The sequence below is a fragment of the Phaethon aethereus genome, assembly GCF_964289735.1.
Source record: "Phaethon aethereus genome assembly, chromosome: 6".
In the NCBI taxonomy this organism is placed as follows: domain Eukaryota; kingdom Metazoa; phylum Chordata; class Aves; order Phaethontiformes; family Phaethontidae; genus Phaethon; species Phaethon aethereus.
The window spans coordinates 26,320,861-26,342,437 of record NC_138580.1 but is presented as its reverse complement, the minus strand read 5'-3'; the positions used below and the strand labels follow the sequence as shown (position 1 = coordinate 26,342,437).

The 21,577-nt window shown below is 35.8% G+C and overlaps 1 protein-coding gene across 1 annotated transcript in view; it reads left to right on the top strand.

Moving 5' to 3' along the window:
• Positions 1 to 21,577, top strand: part of TTN (titin) — a gene marked incomplete at both ends in the record, with an annotated part of 240,774 nt that overhangs the window by 82,157 nt on the left and 137,040 nt on the right. The window contains 36 exons of the mRNA XM_082001715.1: positions 25 to 312; positions 1,042 to 1,134; positions 1,257 to 1,539; positions 1,794 to 1,977; positions 2,321 to 2,410; positions 2,493 to 2,760; positions 2,858 to 3,118; positions 3,702 to 3,911; positions 4,020 to 4,097; positions 4,212 to 4,238; positions 4,805 to 4,852; positions 5,764 to 5,820; positions 5,948 to 6,022; positions 6,292 to 6,546; positions 7,818 to 7,910; positions 8,470 to 8,547; positions 9,242 to 9,310; positions 9,908 to 9,991; positions 10,235 to 10,297; positions 10,558 to 10,635; positions 11,896 to 11,973; positions 12,375 to 12,449; positions 12,670 to 12,750; positions 12,927 to 13,010; positions 13,328 to 13,426; positions 14,600 to 14,677; positions 15,572 to 15,646; positions 15,811 to 15,885; positions 16,154 to 16,237; positions 16,494 to 16,556; positions 16,870 to 16,947; positions 17,177 to 17,254; positions 18,205 to 18,288; positions 18,664 to 18,744; positions 20,875 to 20,958; positions 21,158 to 21,490. Of these exons, the coding sequence (XP_081857841.1) occupies positions 25 to 312; positions 1,042 to 1,134; positions 1,257 to 1,539; positions 1,794 to 1,977; positions 2,321 to 2,410; positions 2,493 to 2,760; positions 2,858 to 3,118; positions 3,702 to 3,911; positions 4,020 to 4,097; positions 4,212 to 4,238; positions 4,805 to 4,852; positions 5,764 to 5,820; positions 5,948 to 6,022; positions 6,292 to 6,546; positions 7,818 to 7,910; positions 8,470 to 8,547; positions 9,242 to 9,310; positions 9,908 to 9,991; positions 10,235 to 10,297; positions 10,558 to 10,635; positions 11,896 to 11,973; positions 12,375 to 12,449; positions 12,670 to 12,750; positions 12,927 to 13,010; positions 13,328 to 13,426; positions 14,600 to 14,677; positions 15,572 to 15,646; positions 15,811 to 15,885; positions 16,154 to 16,237; positions 16,494 to 16,556; positions 16,870 to 16,947; positions 17,177 to 17,254; positions 18,205 to 18,288; positions 18,664 to 18,744; positions 20,875 to 20,958; positions 21,158 to 21,490 (4,212 nt within the window). The remainder of the gene's footprint in view (positions 1 to 24; positions 313 to 1,041; positions 1,135 to 1,256; positions 1,540 to 1,793; positions 1,978 to 2,320; positions 2,411 to 2,492; positions 2,761 to 2,857; positions 3,119 to 3,701; positions 3,912 to 4,019; positions 4,098 to 4,211; positions 4,239 to 4,804; positions 4,853 to 5,763; positions 5,821 to 5,947; positions 6,023 to 6,291; positions 6,547 to 7,817; positions 7,911 to 8,469; positions 8,548 to 9,241; positions 9,311 to 9,907; positions 9,992 to 10,234; positions 10,298 to 10,557; positions 10,636 to 11,895; positions 11,974 to 12,374; positions 12,450 to 12,669; positions 12,751 to 12,926; positions 13,011 to 13,327; positions 13,427 to 14,599; positions 14,678 to 15,571; positions 15,647 to 15,810; positions 15,886 to 16,153; positions 16,238 to 16,493; positions 16,557 to 16,869; positions 16,948 to 17,176; positions 17,255 to 18,204; positions 18,289 to 18,663; positions 18,745 to 20,874; positions 20,959 to 21,157; positions 21,491 to 21,577) is intronic.

The window sequence follows — 21,577 nt, the reverse complement described above, 5'->3', positions numbered from 1 at the left end:
CACTCAAGCATTTTCATATTCCAGAACCCAAAAAGCCTCCAGTTTTTGACCAGCCTCTTCAGCCAGCAGCAGCAGAGGAAGGTGATACCCTACAGCTCAGATGCCATGTCCAAGGATCGCAGCCAATCCGGATTCAGTGGCTGAAGGCAGGGAGAGAAATAAAAGCTTCAGACAGATGCAGCTTCAGCTTTGCTAATGGAGTAGCTCTTCTGGAACTTGCTGCCGTTACCAAATCTGATTCAGGAGAATATGTATGCAAAGCTTCAAATGCAGCTGGCACAGATACTTGCAAATCTAAAGTGACAGTTAAAGGTAACATGTACAGTAACATGGAGAAAATCAAGGCATATGATGGAAACTTAAATCGTTCCATCCTGCTTTGTTTTCGGTGGAACAATGTTAATAATCTAATAGCAAATAGTATCTTTTAGTTCATTGCAAACCTGTATCTATGAAGATAGTATATTTAACAATAATTTTTATATAAAGAGTGACATAAACAGTGGGAGATCAGTGTTGAATCAATAGTATATTTTTACCAAAAAGATTAAGAATTTATTTTGTAATACGTAGAAATATTATCTTTTTCACTACATGGGTAGCAGCAAGGCTAAGAAATATGAAAAAGAAAAAAAAAAGGCTTTAATAGATCACTGATAAAAAAATGCAAGTAATTCTGACAGTGAAATTTCCAGAAATAGGCAAAAAGAGGATACCTCACTAAAAACTGATCCATTTTGGAAAATGAGGTTTCCTATTTGCATATCTGTCTACAAATTTGCATCCATGCAGAATATAAATGACCTGACTGAAGTTAATGAACAGCACAGTATGGCCCACGGTGTTCAGTTTTATGTGGCAAGTAAAATACAAGTTAATTAAAATAATTGAAAGTATTTTGCATTTTCTTCTCTAGCATAATATTTTGTTCCATCTCTGTAATGAATTCCTTCTTTACAATTCCTTTGGAAGCATCAGCCTGCATGAACATAAACTATTACATGAAACAATCTCTTTTAATTGTTTGTCTCTGTTTTTTAGAAAAAACAGCAGCTGCACCAGCAGCTAAGAAAGCAGAATTGGAAGGGAAACTTTATTTTGTGTCAGAGCCTCAGAGTATTAACGTAATGGAAAGTAAGAACTCTTTTCAAAAAAGTACATTGTCTTCTATTTACCTATACCTTTTGTTGGAGATTATGTCCTGCTGTCATAGACAGCTGGAAAGATTTATCTTCCTCACTTGCATCTTTCTGCAGAGACTGTTGCAACATTTATTGCAAAAGTTGGAGGAGACCCAATTCCAAATGTTAAATGGATGAAGGGAAAATGGAGGCAACTCAACCAGGGAGGTCGCATTATAATCCAGCAGAGAGGAGATGAAGCCAAATTAGAAATAAAGGGCGCAATAAAAACTGATTCTGGCATGTACAAATGTGTAGCTTTTAACCAACATGGTGAAATTGAGAGGAGTGTAAACCTCCAAGTTGAAGAAAGAAAAAAAGAAGTTGTTGAAGGGGATCTCAGGGCAAAGCTAAAAAGGTATTTGGAAAGTTTTATAGATTAATTTATGATCAACACAGAAGAAAAAAAATTTTATTACATATCTCAGATCAAGATATAATTTTAAAATATTCATTAAATATGAATAACTGTAATAAAACTAGAAACACCTGACTAGACTAAACTAAAGGATTTCACTGCACAGGGCAGCTCTAAGCGGATTCATCTTTTCAGTGAACAACTTTCTAGGAATGAAGCATTGTAGACTTAACTTATGTCATTGATTTGAATAGCACTCCAACAAAAAGGAAGGAAGACGAAGAAGAGCAACCTATTGATATCTTGGAACTTCTCAAAAATGTAGATCCCAAAGAATATGAGAAATATGCTCGCATGTATGGAATTACAGATTTCCGAGGCCTGCTGCAAGCCTTTGAGTTACTAAAGCAAACTCAAGCAGAAGAAAGCCATAGATTGGTAAGATACATCATGACTGCACCACTGGCTTTGTTAGGAATAACACAGTTCCTTTGAACAGACACTCTGATGTTACTGTTTGTGCATGAATTTCTGCTTCCTCTTTAGATCTTTTACTGACGTTCTCAATTTTCGCATGCTCAAACCTGAGAAGATGGAATGGGCCTTCTGGCCAAGTATATTCTGTCTTCACAACTTGTCTTCAATTTTTAAGATGGGAAGATATGCTAGTTACAGTACAGTTACAGAAAATTTGATGTAGGAACTAATTTTGTGTTGGATAAATGTGGCAGCTTGACATTTAGTATCCTTCAATCTTCGAGTATGTTGTGCCTTTTTACAGGAAATTGAGCTCACAGAAAAAGCTCGAAGAGAAGATCAGGAGTTTGATGAACTTGTAGCTTTTATTCAGCAACGACTCTCACAGACAGAGGTAATGTATTTCTGGACTGATTTGTGAAATGTTCAAACCCATAACAGGGAACTTGAAACTAATTTAAACTAATATTTTTCAGCCTATTACTCTGATCAGAGACATAGAAAATCAGGCGGTTTTAACAGATGAGGATGCTGTCTTTGAATGTGAGATTAAAATTAACTATCCAGAAATTAAGCTTTCATGGTACAAGGGAACCCAAAAACTGGACTCCAATGACAAATATGAAATTAGAATTGAAGGTGATCGCCACATACTGAGAATCAGGAACTGCCAACCTGAAGATCAGGGAAATTTCAGAATAGTGTGTGGACCACACATTGCCAGTGCCAGGCTAACTGTAATTGGTAAGTGTACTTTTGAAGTATGTATTTGAATTAATTTATACTTTAATTATTCCACCACCTGATGTCTGCTAAAATGTATGTTTTAACATGCTAATAGAACCTGCAGTTGAACGGCATCTTCATGACACTACTTTCAAGGAAGGAAACACATGCACGCTGTCTTGTCAATTCTCTATCCCAAATGCCAAGTCTCAGTGGTATAGAAATGGGAGACCCATTAAGATAGGAGGGAGATATTCAACACAAGTCTCCGACAAAGTACACAAACTCATCATCAAGGATGTTAGAACAGAAGACCAGGGACAGTATACCTGCAAGCTTGACAATCTAGAAACAACTGCAGATCTGGCCATTGAAGGTTTGTAAACAGATATAGAATCTTCTTTATTACGGTAGTGATGAACAGTTTCTGGATGTTCCATTAACAGAACAAATGAAAATAAATGGAATTTCTTAAAGAGATATTCCCAAACTTGGAAACGACCAAAGAAGAAATTTTGCTGTCCTTTCTCTTTGAGCAGTATGTGACATACTTGTGTAAGTTAGTATTTTTAACTAAATCATCATTACTAATGTCCCCTGGCCCTGAAACAATCAGAGTCATGCTTGGTTTTATTTTCTTTTTCTCTGATACTCATATTTTCCTTAGATTTCCTCTTTTTCTTAATTTACCTTTGATTTTCTTAATGGTTTCTCTTGTATAATTTATCTGCACAGCAATCTTGTTATAGTTGTACTCTTATGTCTTCTTATCTTCATTCTTACATAGAAAACTTCATAGAAGATGGAATCTCTTTTTCTTACTCTACTTTTTCAAGATCTACTGTTATTATCTCTTATTATAATGTAGTTATTATTATGAAAAAAATGAGAAGGAATTAGATAAGCTAATTGTCCTGGTGGTGCCTAACAATTGATACATTTTTTGTTTCTAAAAACAGCGGAACCAATTCAGTTCACAAAGAGCATACAGAACATTGTAGTGAGTGAACACCAGTCTGCAACCTTTGAGTGCGAGGTGTCTTTTGATGATGCAGTTGTGACATGGTATAAAGGCCCCACCGAACTAAAAGAGAGTCCCAAGTACAGCTTCAGAAGTGAAGGTCGTTGTCATTATATGACTATTCACAATGTTACTGCAGAAGATGAAGGTAAAAAAGCATGGAACATTCGTGCTGATGCCATTCCTTTATCTGATTTTGTTGTCTGGTTTTTTAATGATAAAGGCATATAAATATAAACATTCTCGGCTATTGCAGGTGTATATTCTGTAATTGCTCGACTTGAACCAAGAGGAGAAGCAAGAAGCACTGCAGAGCTCTACCTGGTAACCAAAGGTTAGTGCATTTCTTATACAAATTTGAGACCACAGCCATCTGCAAATTTGTGAGTTTGCAACATGATTCTGGAAAAATATATAGTCCTAAAAGGAATCCAATATTCTTTTGCAGAAATCAAGCTGGAGTTGAAGCCACCAGGTAAAGATCATGAGCAAGACCCACAGAAGATCATGCCTATACTCTGTCATAGATTTAGATTTAGTGCATTGCTCTGCTTTATTTTTTATTTTCAAATCCTTTTTTCCTGGTTACAGTAAGTCAAACCTACACCCTGAAAAAAATATTAATTTGTTCATTCTATGAAACACAGAAGATTAATTTTGTTTGAATGACTGAGGAATAGAACAATGAAAAGATACCAGCGAATAGATCTGACGTCCGCTGCACAACTGAAAAAAAAAAAAAACAAGGCAAAATGGGTAGCAATCATCTCCTTACATAGTGATCTTTTTTCTGAATGTTCTTAAGAGCCTACTCCAAAATGATGCAAGCATTATTTAGAAAGAAAATGAAACAGTGTAGAGTCTGGCCAGACTGAAAGGTTAATGCAATTAGTTATTGGTCAGCTAGTTTATTCTTGAAGAGCAAGCCACAATCCTTGTATGCTAGAACAGAAAGATTAAGGCACCATGAACTACTATTCTTGGGGACAGCATATTCAAATCTATTTTTTATTAAGTCAGTTAAACATCTTAATTTTTTAGATGTTCCTGATGCCAAGGTTGCAGTTCCACCTCAAAAAACAGCTGAAGGTAGGATAACAAACTATACTTGTTCCATAGTGCTGTTTTATATTTGCACTGGAGAGTGGGAACCTCAGAGAAAAATCTTAGACGATGAGGTGATGAGATCTAGTTAATTGCCTCTATACAAATATGATATGAACAAGGCTTGGCTTGGATAGGCTTGTTTTGGTGTGTGGAAGGTGAAAACTATGCACAGGTAGTGGTAGGAATTAAGTCTTTTCTCTTAAAAAGAGTTTGTCCTTTCCATCTTGTTTTCCTATCAGTCTCTTGTTCCTTCTATCTTCCTTCTATTTCTATTTTTCCATTTTCCTTTTCTGATCATTCTTTATTTTCACCTTTTCTTCTTTTCACCACAGAAATATCTTTTAAACAAGCTGTCTCAATTACTACTCTTTAGGGGGGGAAAAAAAAGGAAAATAAAATACAAATATTATTTTAAAGCCATACAATGGATTGCATGTTTATTGCAAATGGTCTCTCCCCAGGCTCTGGTATTGGCATGCAGAGTACAAACATTATATATATTTCTTTACATTAAATAGTTTACTATGAACCTTAGAAGTTCAGTCTTCCTGGTTTCATTTCCAAGATAATTTGGTCAATGTTTGCAGTGTCAGCAGGAGGGGAAAGATTTGGTATTTAGATGAATTACTATCAGCAAAGACAGGAGAGTGATGGCAGTAAAGAAAATAAAGCTGAGAAGGGTCAAGGATCAAATAAAGGTAGAGTGAGAATTCCCACTCAAAATATATTCTTCCAGCTACACTAAACTGTCAGAACGAGCACGATGTTTGCTTTTATTTTGCAGCTGCAATAAAACAATCTCATCTATTTTCCAAATGCACTAGGATTTTTCTTCATTTACAAGAAAACATCACACTCACATTTTATTCTAAATATTTCATTTTTCCTACAAGCTGCCCCTATTCCTATTCTTCTACCTCTTGTTCCACCACCAGAGGAGAAAAAGCCAGGTAAGAACACTTGAAGTATTTGGACAGTGTGTATGTGTTTCATTATGACTGTTGCTTGGGTTTGTTTGTTTTTTTGGTTTGTTTGGGGTTTTTTATTTAAATTAAAAAATATATTGTTTTTAAGCAGAAAAAAAGGTTCCAGTAAAGAAAGTCTCCAAAAAGGTGGTTAAAAAAGTTGCTGAAGAAGTCCTACCACCTAAAGGTAACTTTTTACCTTTTTTAATTTTTTTTTTTAAAAACAGTAGAATTACCTTGTGGAAACAAGGAAATTTGTTTCAAATTACGTTGATTCAATCAAATCTGTCTGATTTTTGTCTTTATGTTAAAAACATACACATTTAAAATCCAAGCTGATTAGGACTGCTTAAACCATCTGTGAAGGTGAAATCATTTCATTAACTGTGAGCATCCAATACACCTTGTAAATTCCAGGCTATGATATGAAAAATCTATTTTATTTTATTTTCTAAGTTCCTGAGGTGCTGCCAGAGAAGCCCAAAGAGATCAAAATAACATCCATGGCAAGGAGAGAAGAAATTCATGAAGAAAAGAAGGAAATATATGAAAAGCCCAAAGAAACTTACGAAGAATGGGAAGAAGATTATGGAGAAGACCATGACTATTATGTCAAGGAAGAAGGCTATGATGAAGAGGAAGAAGAATGGGAAGAAGCTTATGAGAAAAGAGAAGTGACTTATGAAGAAAAACGAGTCATTCATGAAGAAGGTATTTCAATTACCATACCATTTTATTTCTTCTCTTTTCTCATACTTATTTTGGGCCTTAATATGTGTTGTGGTTTAGTCCCAGCTGGCAACTAAGCACCACACAGCTGCTCACTCAATCCCCCACGGTGGGATGAGGGAGAAAATCAGAAGAGTAAAAGTGAGGAAATTCATGGTTTGAGATAAAGACAGTTTAATAGGTAAAGCAAAAGCTGCGCACGCAAGCAAAGCAAAACAAGGAATCCATTCACTGCTCCCCATGGGCAGGCAGGTGTTCAGCCACCCCCAGAGAAATAGGGCTCCATCACGCGTAATGGTTTCTTGGGAAGACAGACACTGTAACTCCGAATGTCTCTCCACCCCTTCCTTCTTCTTTGTCCCAGCTTTATATACTGAGCATGATGTCGTATGGTAGGGAATATCTCTTTGGCCAGCCTGGGTCAGCTGTCCCGGCTGTGTCCCCTCCCAGCTTCCTGTGCACCCCCAGCCTTCTTGCTAGCAGGCCAGCACAAGAAGCTGGACTGTCCTTGTGTACTTAGCAATAGCTTGAAACATCAGCACGTTATCAAAACTTTCTCATCCCAAATCCAAAACACAGCCTCACACTAGCTTCTGTGAAGAAAATTAACTCTCCCCTGGCTGAAACCAGGACAGTATGCCCCAAAAATTTGAGCCAGGCAGCATCTTTTGGAAATTTTTTTTTTTTTTTTTTTTTTGTGGTTACAATAACATGAACCTTAATATGCTACTAGGTTTTAACTGGCACTTGATGATAAGACAAGGACTCTAGCATGGCGAGGTCTAGATGCAGATAAAAATTGATATACTATAATTTGGTTGCCAATGGACTTTGCAGATTGGGACATCTTTAAAACCTAATAGGGTTAGTAGTTTGTAAGGATATCTGCCATTTTTAGTTGTTTTGGATATTTCTTCTATCATTTTAATGTATTCTAGATAAACTTGATTTAGGTTAAATGTTTCACACATTAATTGCTTGATGTTAATAGCTGTATCTTGCAATTCCCTCAATGCTGTAACTGTCTTGAGTGGTAGTAACATGTGTGCCTCTCGGAACGGAATTTGGCTCTGATGAGAAACCATCAAATTTGGAAACAAGCAGAAAATTTTACTGCAGCAGTTGGATCTCCAAAACTCTGTGTGTGTTTTTCAACTTCATAAACTTATAATGGTACAAGCAATAACTTTTGTGTGCATTGAGCCTATAGACAATGCATTTTTTATCATTAAATAATGTTACTATTTTTAAAGTGGTTGAAGTTCCTAAGAGGCCTGTGCCTGAGCGAAAACCACCAGCAATTACAGCTGAGAAGAAGGAAAAGAAAGAAGTAACAGTTCGTAAAGGTATGACTTTCCTGCAAAACTAACAGGAACATGCAGATTAAGATCTCTCATGCCTCTCCTTCAAGCTGAACTGTGGTGGTTATTACACATTTCCTTGAAAACGAGAGGATTCTCTTTATGTTGGATAGTGACATGAGCAAGGCTCATGGCAACACTTCCTGTTCTCCAACCACATATTTTCAAGCAGAGAGAGAATGGAGGCAATGGTGGTTGAAGCAAACCAAGAATTGCTGGCAAAATCAAACTGAGTTTTGGTTATCTTTCATTCTAACTGTATTAGCCTTGCGCATGGATGGTGCTTTTGAGCCACTGAACTTCTGAGCAGTGTCCTCCATTTAGATCACTGCATATCTCTCAGGGGAGGGTGGGCCTGATCACCTGTTTAACAAGTGTGTTTACCACCACTGTTTACCACCAGTGAACAAAGTGTGGAACAACACACAGGATGCGCAAAAGTTATAACATCCTAATTAAGAAAATAGCCATTTCTACCTGGTTGGTGTCCGGAAAATAATTTGCAAGGTGATTTAAACAATAAATGTATCTGAATCACTTACAGTTGTCAAGAAACCTGTCGATGAAAAAGTGGAGATAACCACTCAGAGGGTTGCAGAAGAAAAAGTCAAACGGGCTGAGGGTGACTACTCTTTAATTACCTTAATGTCATCTTTGCATGAAAGTAGTGGCTATTGTTACTAATCTGATCTGCATATGCTTTTTCTTCATTGAACATGGGTCTGATCAATTTTTCAGTCTTTGAAATATCTAATAAAAGCTTCAGATGAATTGTATAAAAAGAAGATGCAAACCTTTTTAGGGGAAAATACTAAATGCAGATGCTAACTACCAATGCTATAAGAAAGTAAGTGAATGTAAAATTGCACTGGGTGAAATGGTATGTTTCACTCTAAGCTGAAGATGTGAAATCCCCCTCTTCCTCAGATTTCCATCTTGACCTGTCTACCAGGATGTCTTGATTAATTGTTCACTTATGAAGTAAAGGTTCATCCTTACTCTCTTGCTAACCTCCTTCTCTCGTATAACATTTCCCATTCTGCAGCAGGAGTCTGTTGCTTGCAATTCAATGTATGTCAGGATATGACCTGTGTACTAAATGCCCTGAGTTACCCAGCCCTTTTAGAAGATAGCAATAAAAAGAAGCAAACTCATTCCTTCTATTGCTTTGTGTGGTTCCAAGGAGCCTGACTTAACTATTGAGTTAGATTATGTTTGTCGTCTTTGTTGTTTTTTCAACATCATTGCTAGATAGCTGTAGATTTATTTTGTCTCTTTGCTTAAATATATGACTAACAAAATTTTAATGCCAACAGTTACCAAGAAAGTTCTACCACCAAAACCTACACCAATGGTCATTGAGGAAAAAGTTATTAAAAAAGAAGGTACAGATCAGCATCTTTCAATTGCAGTTTAAATTTTTTCCAGCACCCTGTGTGTTCTTGTGCTTCTTGTGAATATGTGGGGCTGTGTGTATGTACCTGGATCCATTGCACTAAGTCATACTGTGACTACTATCTGTGTTTAAATAGTATATGTACCGTGCTTTTATCTTTCATAAAGTCTGTTTTTAACATGTTTGTGGCTAGGCTTTTGATTCTTGTTTAAACAGCCTACAAGGTATTGCAGTGTGATTTAGCTTTTCTTCATCTATTATGCCTGCTGGCCCTGTGCCGCAAAATTTCTTTGAAGAACTGCCTTTGGAATTCTTCTGATATACTATTTCCAAAAGCCTATGCATGCATTTATTTTAAATTTTTGGGTTAAAGCTGTCTGTGTCTTTAGTCTTTAACAGATACTAAATATTATACTTGTGTGCTTGTTTTGTGTTCAGTATTTTAGAATATGAATACTGATTGTCTAAATATGTCTTAAGACTTAAATGTGTAATACAGATACAGATTTGATAAAAACTCATATGCTGAATACCACTAATGTGGATCTAGAATACAAAATACTAAAACAAAATCCTATCTTTAAAGTACCAACAGTAGAAACATGGACTGTTTCAGAAGAAAAGATGTCAGTTTCTGTCCACAGAGAAGAAGAGTATTCATATGTCACAGGTATGTACAAAGCAAAAAATCTGTGCACCCAAATCAAAACAATCTTTCAATCCTACTGGATTTTCTTTTAATCTATTTTTATCTATGTCAAGTTACATATTTAGACACATTGTATATTTGTCTTTCAATATGCATTGCTTCTTTTTGTTCATTGTGTTATGAACCCTCAGTTGTCTTTAGATTAATAGATGTCATCATTTCAACTATTTTATCTTAACATTGTCTAAATGCTTTTCTTTGAAGAGCCAACAGAGCATGAGAAAACAGTTGAAGAAAGATTCTTTGAAGCGGTTTACCCAATTGAAGGTAGATTGATTAAGAATGAGAGGCTAATCAATATGTAAGATTTTTAAAACAATTTGAATGTGTAGTTAATCAAAACTCATTGTTAGATTTACACATGCTGTTGGTTTTCTGGATTAAACTTTTTTGCATATTAGCATATGTGTTTCAGTGACCTTTGTGTACTGGACACACATAATACCTTCTTAAAAGCTTTTCAGATTTACGACAGGCATTGATATTTCCTATTTCCAAATTTAATATCTTTAAAATTCCAATTGCAGCACATAAGGAAGTTGAAGAGGAAGAAGAAGAGGAAGAAGAAGTAATTTCAACAGAACTGGAGATCCCTCACATTGAAGGTGAATAAAATCTTTGTATCATCATGCACTCCATTTTTCTGAACTTTCACATTATCTACCTGTACCACTCTTTACCGAAGGATAACATATCAGAACTGAGATCTTTCTATCTCTCCATGGCTCTACTCTCAAAAGTTCAAGCCCTTTTGCATTTCTAAATTGAATTCTTCTTTGTCACTTGTAAATAATTCTTTCAGTAGCTTTTTTTGAGATTAACATACTGTATCTGTTTGATAAAACAGCATATTTTTTGGCATATAGTGTTTGCTTATCCAGCATGTTGAAAGCAGCCTGCTGTGATTTACCAAATATTTTTACTGTCTCCTAAGTGTTCACCACCTATCTCTTTAAAGTGCCTGAGATACCAGAGAGGCATGTTCCAGAAGAAAGACAGACTGTTCCTATCCCTAAAAAAGAAGCTCCACCAGCTAAAGGTATTTCTAATGCTCTAGTAAAAAATTGAAAAACAAAAATGAAACAAACTGTCTTTACTTACATTATTTTTCATGTTTTCTTGAATATAGTTATGAATTTACTCTCTATGTTGCTTTGATTTTGCATTATCCTCATATGCATTATTTGATTTTGCATTATCTCCATACTTCCACTTTTTTATTTGTGCTATAACTTAGCTTACAGCTTGCATTTGTCTCAGCTTGTCTCAGCTCTGGCCATCTCTTTCCTAACAATCTTGTGCTTGTTGTTTGTCTTTAGGTTGTGTGGCTTTTGCATTCAAGGAGAAAAGTAGGGTGGTTTTACTTCATTAGAGTGCCATGAAATGTGAGAGCGCAGACATGTCAACTCTGGAATTTTATAATGTAATATAGAGTCTTTCCCATATAGTCTGCTGTACGTCCAAAAGGTTGTACATTGTATTGTGTTGCAGTGCTCAGCTTATTGTCTAGACGCTATGTCCCACAAAGCACTCTTGGATTACTGAAATCTGGATAAGTGGTCCAAAAACTAAAGCGCTCTCATTTTGACAATGTTTTCCAAAGTGCCTGAAGTCCCTAAGAAACCTGTTCCGGTAAAGAAAGTTGTTGCTAAAAAGGAGGTGGCTACCCCAGCAAAAGGTACAGCGTCTTTTGAATGTGGGCTTTAACCAGTCCTGTACTATTGTACTGTTTTCCTAACTACTATTGACTTCATAAGTATATGACAAATGTAGTCTTTGTGTGTTATCTTGTATGTCTATTCTCGTCTAAGACAAACTCAAAAGCCTTAGAAAGATTACTTAAACAAATTTTAATAACTTTGAAGTTCCTGAAGTGCCCAAGAAACCTGTGCCTGAAGAAAAAGTACACGTTCCTGTTCCCAAAGAACCTCCACGTACGAAAGGTGTACTTAGTGATAAGTGTACATGTATCTGCTGAATATCTTTTTACTTTTTTTTTGTTAGCCTGTACATAAACATGTTTGTGTTAGAAATATCCTTTTTTATGTATAATTGTCTCTGCATATATAACAGTTTTTAAGGCCAGGTAACATGCTTGAGCAGCTCTTTCTTCAGTTAAGAAATCAGTCTTAAAGCACTTGATAGGCTTCCAGAGACTGGTTTGATTTTTTTTTTTTTTTTTAAATATATGTTGATCTTGTCTCATATCTTTCTGTGTTAAGTGTATGAATGTGTTATGTGATGTGTCTTGATATTCTTATAAATGGATTAATGAAATTCTATAATACTCCAATAAATCTTTGCAATATAGAATTCAGTTATCTTACATTCTATCTTTTTTAAGTACCAGAGGTGCCTAAGAGAGCTCTCCCAGAGAAAGAAATTGTTCCAAAAAGAGAGGAAGCTCCACCACCTAAAGGTACACCTAACTAAATAACATTCTTTTCCTGTTATCTTAAGCATCTTGTATATATCCAGTTTTGGTTTTGATTGTTAAGTGAATCTGGTTTTAGTTGTACTTCAGTTACATTAACTATGTATCTTTTGTGTCAGTTTTGTGAATAACTGTGCTATAGATGCAGTCTTAAAACACCTGTAATTTTAGTTACTTAATATTATTATAATTCATATCTCTGAAGTGCCAGAAGTACCTAAGAAACCAGTTCCAGAAGAAAAAATACCACATGTTCCTAAAGTAGAAGCAGCTCCACCTGCAAAAGGTAGACTATTTTTCACTGTAATGTCGTTTATTGTAGTCTTTAGAACATTACATGTGTCTCAGCTTGTAAGCAAAATATGTTCATGTGTAATCTTTTTGAATGATACATTTCTGTTACATGTTGCTTTTGCCAGTTTTGCCCTGTATAGGTCCTAAAACAAAATACTTTTTTTTAAGTGCCTGCAGCTCCTAAGAAACCTATCCCTAAAGAAAAAGTATCTCCTGCTGTTCCTAAAAAAGTTGAGGCTCCTCCAGCTAAAGGTATGCTTTCTAGTAGAATGAAAGAATATGCTGTTTCTCAGCTTCTGCTTATATGTCTGTATTGTTATCAGTCACTGATTTGTGCTTCCCCTGTGAATTCTGCTGATTTAGTGACAATGAATCACTACAGCATGTTACATGTTGTATGTGTTGTGCAATACCTATAAAAACATTATTTCTACATATTGAAACTCTGTAACGTGTAATGTGCTTAGTACCCTTAAGCAATTCTTTGGAAACTTAGATTTAGCATTTTGCAACATTGTTTTCACAATGAAAATAGAAAAGCATACATTTAATATTATTATCTTTCAAAGTCCCTGAAGTGCAGAAGAAAGCCACTTTTGAAGAAAGAGTACTTATTACAGATGAAAGAGTATCTGTTGCCGTTCCAGAGGAAATCCCACCACCTGAAGGTACACTATAAACAGACAATAGTGAGAAACTTGTGCTTCGCCTATAAGTCTGTTGTTCTAAGACCAAGACCAAAATACAAAAAAAATACTGTGTTAGTTATCTTGTATGAGTTTTGTGTTGAAAAATTTACAGACTTGCAGGTAGTTAAGAGCCTCCTGAGTGCCATTTACCAGTTTAGTCTTGAATGCCAGGATCCCACCCCATTGACATGAACCACTGAATACAACGATCTTCGGATCAGGCTCTCATGAAATCTTTTAAGAAGTATGGATGTATAGTGTTGAGATTAGACTCCACTAACTAGGACTGTAACCATTTATTTGTCATACTCCCTACAAAGCTCTCTGTAGCCCTGCAGATAACAATACTATTTCTCTCTGCAGTGTTAGCTTCTCACCAGCAATTTTAGTTCACATCCTTACACTCAGGGAATGTTGAGATCAGTTGTTTTAAGTTAGTATAATTCAAAAAAATATCTGCTTCATGATAGCTGAAATCAACATTTTGACCATATTTTGTATCCCATTAATAACTACCCAGTCAAGACAATTTAGATATTCTATTAAAAAACATTTTTTAAAGCTGTTTAAAGTTTTTTTAAAAGCAGATATGGACATTATCTAAAATAATAACGTTCGAATATGTATTAATATGGCTACGTGAAGTGTTACTTTCTGTTTGTCTCCTCCAAATTAACCTTTTAGCCCAGAACAAGTTGATGTTTTCCCTGATACAGTCACATTTGTAGATGCACACATGCCAGACTTTCCCTTCAATTCTTGACCTACCCTTCTCATCTTGTTCCCGTCCTCCTTACTTTCATGTAGCTGGATCAAGGAGCAACCTCTAACTCTTTGACTGTTGTTTTCCCGCCTCAGCTGTTGTGATGGGGAAATTTGGGGAGCTGAGGCATTCTGATGGACTGACAGTTGACCAGTGAAAGATATTTGAGAGATACAACAGCACACAATAGGGTACATGGGGCATGGACAAAACACATTATTTAGAGCAAATCAAATATATGTGTGTGCACAGCACTTTCTGTATTGTATGCATGAATGTCATTGTCATATAGAACTTGTAAGATTTGGTCTTTATCTTCTCCGTACGTCGATCCCTCCCTCCTTCCATCCATCCACCAAAAATACTGAAACTAATAATTTTCTTTAAAGAACCAACAGTTGAAGAATGGGCTGAAGAAGAAATGGAGGAAGTGTCTATTTCCATTCACAGAGAAGAGATTTCTGAAGGTATGACCACAATTCAGGAATACTAGGCAAAAGCAAAAAAGTAATTTTTGTTTTGTACCAAAAATACACTGTGAAAAATTACAGTGTGGATTAATATCTACTCTGTTCATAAAGAAAAAAATACTACTATATAAATATGTTTCATAACTTATAAACTTTAATGCTAAAAAAGTCTACAATTTCTATTACCTGCTTTTGAAAAGTGTAGTAGTTAGTCCTGGTTTTGATACAGGGAAAATCATGAGGTATCTCTTGGATGTTGAGAATTATCAGCCCCCCCCCCCCTTTTTTTTTTTTTTATTTAACAAAAAAAATCTCTGCTGCTAGAGGTTGCCTGGATGAAGTGAAGGTCCTTCAGAATATCATTGTCCACTGTTTCTTCAGACCATTTCATTGTAAAATGACTAAATTGTTTCTACCTGTAAGTTTATTGGTGGTAACGTAATACTGTGAAGGACAGTAACATACACTAATTGACTCAATCTCTGTTACAAGAAACACCCTAGGAAGTATTTTTAAGGGATGACTTTAGTTAGGGAATTTTCTTGGTATTTGGGAGAGAAGTTTTCTCAAAGTGAACAAATTCCAACATTGGTGACAGAGGAATGGAAAGTGCTGATGTAGTACTTCAAATGCTGAGCATTTTCAAATTCCACAGAAATACAAGATAAGAGCTCACACTCAGTTCCATTTAAGTTGCTTGGAGTTTTTCCATTGGCTTCAGAGGGCACAGGATCATTTGGATGTAGATTTTCTAACGCCAGAGGTGTCTGTTAATAAAGCACACTGCATATTCTTGTCTTACAAATATTTTGTTGCTTACCAGGGCCATAAAGACAGTAACAGATATCAAATCCTTAAATTCAAGTATTTTGTTATTTTACTCTTTTTAAGTGACTGAAGAAGAGTCTTACTACATAGAGGAGAGGGTAGCTGTTCCTAAAAGAGAAGCAGCGCCACCCACTAAAGGTATACATTCTTTTCATTACAAAATACTTGTTTCATCATTCTGAGTGTTACGTTGCCTGTATATGTTTATCTCAATTTGTGGGTTTTTTTGTATGAAGGAAATGTGTACATGTTATAGTGATGCTACTCCTCTTTGTGAAACTATGTATTGTAATCTTTTAAAGTGCCTGAGAAGCATAGGAGAGTTGTCCCTGAGCCAAAAGTTCCAGCTGCCCCTAAGGAAGTTCCGGGAATTAAAGGTATAACCTGTTCCTCATCTGGGTGATGTATCTTCAAGGGGATTATGTTTGTCTTACTTTTTTGTTTGTATGTGTTGATGTGGGTAGTGTCTGCTTCCAGTGATCAACCATTCAGTGATGAATGGTTGTCTCATATTCCATCTTGTACTATGAAAAGTATTGTTTGTGTTAACTCAGTAAAACACATTGTGATGTAGTAGACAATTACAAATACTACACCTTAATACTCTTTCTCATCTTCCTTCTCATCTTACTCATTTTCCTAAAGTTCCTGAACTTCATAAGAAAGCAGTTCCTAAAGAGAAAGTACCTGTCCCTGTGCCTAAAAAAATGGAGGCTCCACCAGCCAGAGGTATATTAGTGATTTGTTCCTGTTGCAAAGAATGTTCTTTTGCTGCATTCTGTCTTTAACATATATGCATGTTGATAAAAACAAAATCTCATATAACAGATTTCTTCAACATTAAATGTGTAGTTATGTTCATTTGTCTACAATGTGGCTTGTGGCCTATCTTGTCTTGATGATATTTCTGTGTTATTTCTTCTTTTATCTTATGGCTGTTGATGAAATCAATCAAATTTTCTAAAGTTGCACAATCTTTTTTAAGAACCTGCAGAAGAATGGGTGCCCACTTTTGAGAGAGAAGTTGAAGAACCTCCATCCACCAAAGGTAAACAAACTGAGAATATTATTATCATGGAGATTTTTTTTGTTTTTTGGCCTTGCAGTATTTGTGTTTAGGCATTTTACTTAAATGTTTGTTAGTATCTGTAACCTCTGTCTGGATCTCCCCTTTCTTTGAATATTTACTCATCTTCGTGCTATGCCTGTAAAGTACACTCTTCTGCCGTGTCTCATTTTTGTTGCTGTTGAAGTTACTTAGCATTTTAGTTTTTAAAAAATCAGATTAAGTAGAAAAAACTTACATATGTCTGCATTTCAAATATTGCAATTAAATGTTCTTACACTTAACTCTTTTTAAGTGACTGAAGTGCACAGGAAAATTATCACAGAAGAGAAAGTTGCAGTTGCTAAAAAAGAGGAGGCTCCACCAAAAAAAGGTATATAATTTTTCAGAGTTACACAAGAAGAGTCTTGTTTCAGAATACTGATTTGTATTTGTAATGTCTGTCTAACACAAGTTGTAATGTTCAGTGTTTGCTGTCTTTTTTCATTTGACTTGAAGAAATGTTGAGTCCCTGCATTTGTGTTTTGTCATCTGATTATATTCATAAACTGTGATTAATTAAAAATCTTTTCAATTAAACTTTTTTTTTAAAAAAATGCCAGCAGTGCCCAAGAAGCCTGTGCTTGAAGAGAAAGTACCTGTTCCAATTTCACGGAAAGTTGCAACTCCACCAGCTAAAGGTATACAAGTTCTTTTGAAAGTAGAGAAGGCTTCTAATGATCAGATGCCCATGTGCATCATATTCACCACCTGCCTGGTTGATCAAATCCCAGTCTTTTCTAACTTGATTATAAATGAAAAGGACCTTTGTCTTCTCCCCTGCAAAAGAATGCAGAAAGTGAGAGAGCACACTCACACACCTGCATTCCTTGCATTTTCTAGCCACTATTTAACTTCATTGATCACTGTGGCTGCTTAAGAGCTTTGGAAAGCTGAATGAAGACGTTTACTCAGTGAAGAAGTTAAATATGAACACATTTAGAAAAAAAAAATCAATGTTTTGTAACATTGTCAATATTCAGTGAATGTTGTAAAACTTACAAATGTGTCCTCTGCTTCTCTGATTTTCTTGTGTTTGTAACATGATTTTATTATGTATCCTGTATGTGTGGAGTTCTGTGATTTAATTAAGTTTCTGAAGAGCCTAGAGGCAAATTATTTATATCTTAATTTCATTTCAGTCATTCCATCTTACTTCATGATGTGTGACTATGCTGTTTGCTTTTTGATGTGTTTTGGTCCATATATCTATTATTCTAATATTGAATGTATTACTTTAGTAGATATTATTTTAGTATTTAACTATATTTCTGCTGTTACTAAAATTTCACAGTGTTTCAAAGTGTCTAATTTATCTGGGGAATTTATCCCTGGAACCCCCAAACTAACAACCTTCAAAATACTTAATGCATATCTAGCTACTATGCATTGAAGCTTCAGCTTCATTTTCTCCATTAATTTAAATGTCTTTATATTTGTATGTCTGGTATGATTGTTGTTTTAAGTATCTTTGGTATGTAATTGTGTACTATTTCCCCATAATTGTTTGTCCATAATTCTTTTGTATGAACTTCAGAAAGTGTGTGATTTCTTTTAGAATTTAGTATTCTTACAATTACTATCTTTAAAGTGCCAGAAGCACCGAAGAAAATTGCCAGAGAAGAAAGAGTAGCCATTGCTTTTCCAAAAAGAAAAGTGTCTCCACCACGAGAAGGTACTCCTGCCCATGGATTAATCTGTGAACAGACTACCATGCAATACTACCAGAGCTTCAAGCCTGCTGGCATCTTTCTTGAAGTTCTAATGTTAGAATCGTATAATCATTTAGGTTGGAAAAGACTCTTAAGATCATCAAGTCCAACCGTTAACCTAACACTACCAGATCCACCACTATGTTCCACCATAGTCCCAAGGGAACCATAACAAAGTCTTTGAGAAACACTAGAGACGTATTTTTCCCAATTACTTTGCATGTGGGAGGTATCAGGAAATAATAACTAGTTTTCTAAGAAACCCCAAATGGGATATTTATTATTGTACATGATATTGCAGCAGAGAAAAATATTAATGTTAGACTCTGTCTTTGAAGTACCAACAGAAGAAGAACATTGGGCTATGTCAGAGGAAGTATCCATTTCTCTTCACACAGAAAAGGAGATTTCCTACACAGGTATGAACAGACTAAAAAGATTCTATGTCCAAATTTACATCTTGTCATCTATTTTAGAAAAAAAACCAAAACAACCAACCAGAAAAAAGGATAACAAACCACAATTTCATGTCCTATGCAGATCACCAGTTTACTCTGCAGATCATTGCAGATCACTCTACCCTGGCTGAAACCAGGACACCCTGAAAGGGAATAAGGACAGTATTGCGTTCTCACAAAAGGCTTAAATCTTTCCTCCTGGCTTACTGCTGATGTCATAGTGGAAGCCCAACCATTTCACTAGGTCCTCCTTTGCAAATCTTGCAACCTGTCTGACCTTTGAGGGGAAACAGGGCAGCTTTTTCCTTCTTTTATATTAGCATGCTTTCCTCTTGTGAAAAGAAAGCCTGACTTCTCCAGTTCTGTGACAGCAATTCCTCACCTAAATCTGAAGGCCAAAGAAAAAACCTTCACCTCTGCTGTTGCCTGCCTGGCTGAGACTCTTAGCACAATCCCATATATTAGACCTCCCAGCTCAAAGGCTTTGAACAAAGTCCACAGCTTTGAAAGAAAATTCATTGCTTTATCACTTTTCGAGGCAGCCTATTTGTGAAAAATGAGCCACAAGATGCCTCATACTTACTATCTTCAGTTCTGCTGCTGTTGATAAGCAGCATTATCATATTCATATCATGAAAGACTAATGCAATCACATCAGTGTGAAGTTAACTAATCTATTTAGTCTATTGGAGAATGATGGGGGGACAGGCAAATCATGAGTACCAAGAGGAGGATCTTTGGCTTTCTGTAAGGCAGGGGTAATATGACGGCTGGTATGGAAAAAAAAAGGGTCAAAGCAGAAGGATATTAAATGCAATAGTTGTCCCATTGGATATCAAATCGAGGTGGTGTAGCTAGGACAAAAGAATCCAAAGGAACCTGATCTTCCTGGCAAGGGCACTCAAGCACAATGCATTTTTGTTATCAAATCAACTAAAGTTACCAGTTCAAATCAGTTTTAGTTTAAGATTTCAAATGCAGATGTATCTGGCACTTAGAATTAAATACCAAACAGGGCTCTGCCAGAAAATATTTAAAGAACTGATCAGTTTTCACATTGCCCAAAAAATAACACCCATTTCTCAAGCATCAAGACTTGTGGCAGCCATGCATCTACATTCACTGTAGCTTGTAATGAAGAAAGCATGTAGAAATTCTCAAATCTGTCACTGACAGAATGTATTCCATCTCTTAAGAAGGTCAGTAAAGATCTCCAATCTGTTAAGAAAATGCCAAGATTATTCTTTAACTTGGGCAAGTATAGTAGTCTCCCAGACGTGAAAATGGTGGGGTAATTTTCTGTGCAATTTCCAGTTACATTGGTCCAAAATTTCCCAAGACACCTGCCTCAGAAGACAAGATTCATGCATTGCTGTTCTGAAAAAGAGAATATGCTGCTTAAACATAGCGTGCATTCTTTCCTGAATAAATCTTAAAAACTGAACTTACTCACACCTTAATATTTTGGAAATTTTTCCGCTCTTGCAGGGAATGGCTCCTTGCCATGCCTGAACAAACAAGCCAATTTGTAAAGCAACTGGCAGAAGAGGAAAAATACCTTCCTCACTGAGGAACTAATTCTTTTGCCCTGTATTAGACCAGAGCTTTTCTCCATTGTCAGTCACTCACAAAGGTTTTCTTTATGTGCTCTATCGTCTTCATCTAAAGTTTCCCATGCAAATCTTTTGTTACCACTGTTTGAGGACTTTTGATCTATTACTGAGGTAGCGCAAAGTGTCACTGCCATGGAGAGGAGCTGCCACAGAGGACAGTGGGATTTAGTGATTTTGTAATTTGTGGAATTTGGATTTTGAGTTCTGCCATTAGCAAACTTCACTGCTGGCAGCAGTTTATGAAGTGGGAATCGTATCAGTTTCTTACACTGAGGTCTTGAAATGTTTTTTGTTACTTAATTGAATAGCAGCCCAATGGCTTCCATAATTGCATATCCAGTGTCAATAAGCACACTTGTCTTTTGCGTATCAGCAATGTATTTGTAAGATATCTTTTTGTGTTTCTTGCCAAGTATATTTTTGCTTTTAAATAACACTTTAAAAAATTCTTAAATGTAAATGTACTGTATCTTTTAAGTGCCTGATGTACCAGAGAGGGCTATCATTGAAGAAAGAGTACCAGTTTATCCTCCTAAAAAAATGGCAAGACCACCAGCCAAAGGTATACTGGATAGAGTATTGAAATATGGTATAAATGTTTTTTGTGTCTTGTATGTTCTGTGTGCAGCAAATACTGATTTGTTTTCTATGGAATATTCTTCATTTGGTTTAATTCTTATTTGACAATGTCTTGTGATCCTTATTATTAGTTAGATCTATGTGCTAAATTTTAAGATTCTTCTAATTGATATCTTTTTAAGTGCCTGAAGTACGCAAGACAGTTGTCCGAAAAGAAAAAGTGTATGTTGAAGTTCCTCAGTATGAAGAGGAAGAAGAGATTCCAAAATATGAAGAAGAAGAAGGCACCAGATATGAGAAGGAAGTAATCCATTACAAGGAGGAAGTCCACCATTTTGAAGAAGTTAGTCACTACGAAGAGGAAGTTCCTCAGTATGAAGAAGTTCAATATGAAGAGGAAGAAGTCACCCGCTATGAAGAAGCAGCTGCTTATTACGAAGAGGAAGTTCCTGAATATGAGGAGGAAGAGTCAGAAGTTCCCCAGTATGAAGAGGAGGCTCCCCCACCAGTTAGAGGTATACTTTAATATTAGGGTTTGTGTGAGAAAAAGTAGTATCTTTTCATTCTGTTAATGTGCCAAAGTTTTATCTTAATGTGTTCCA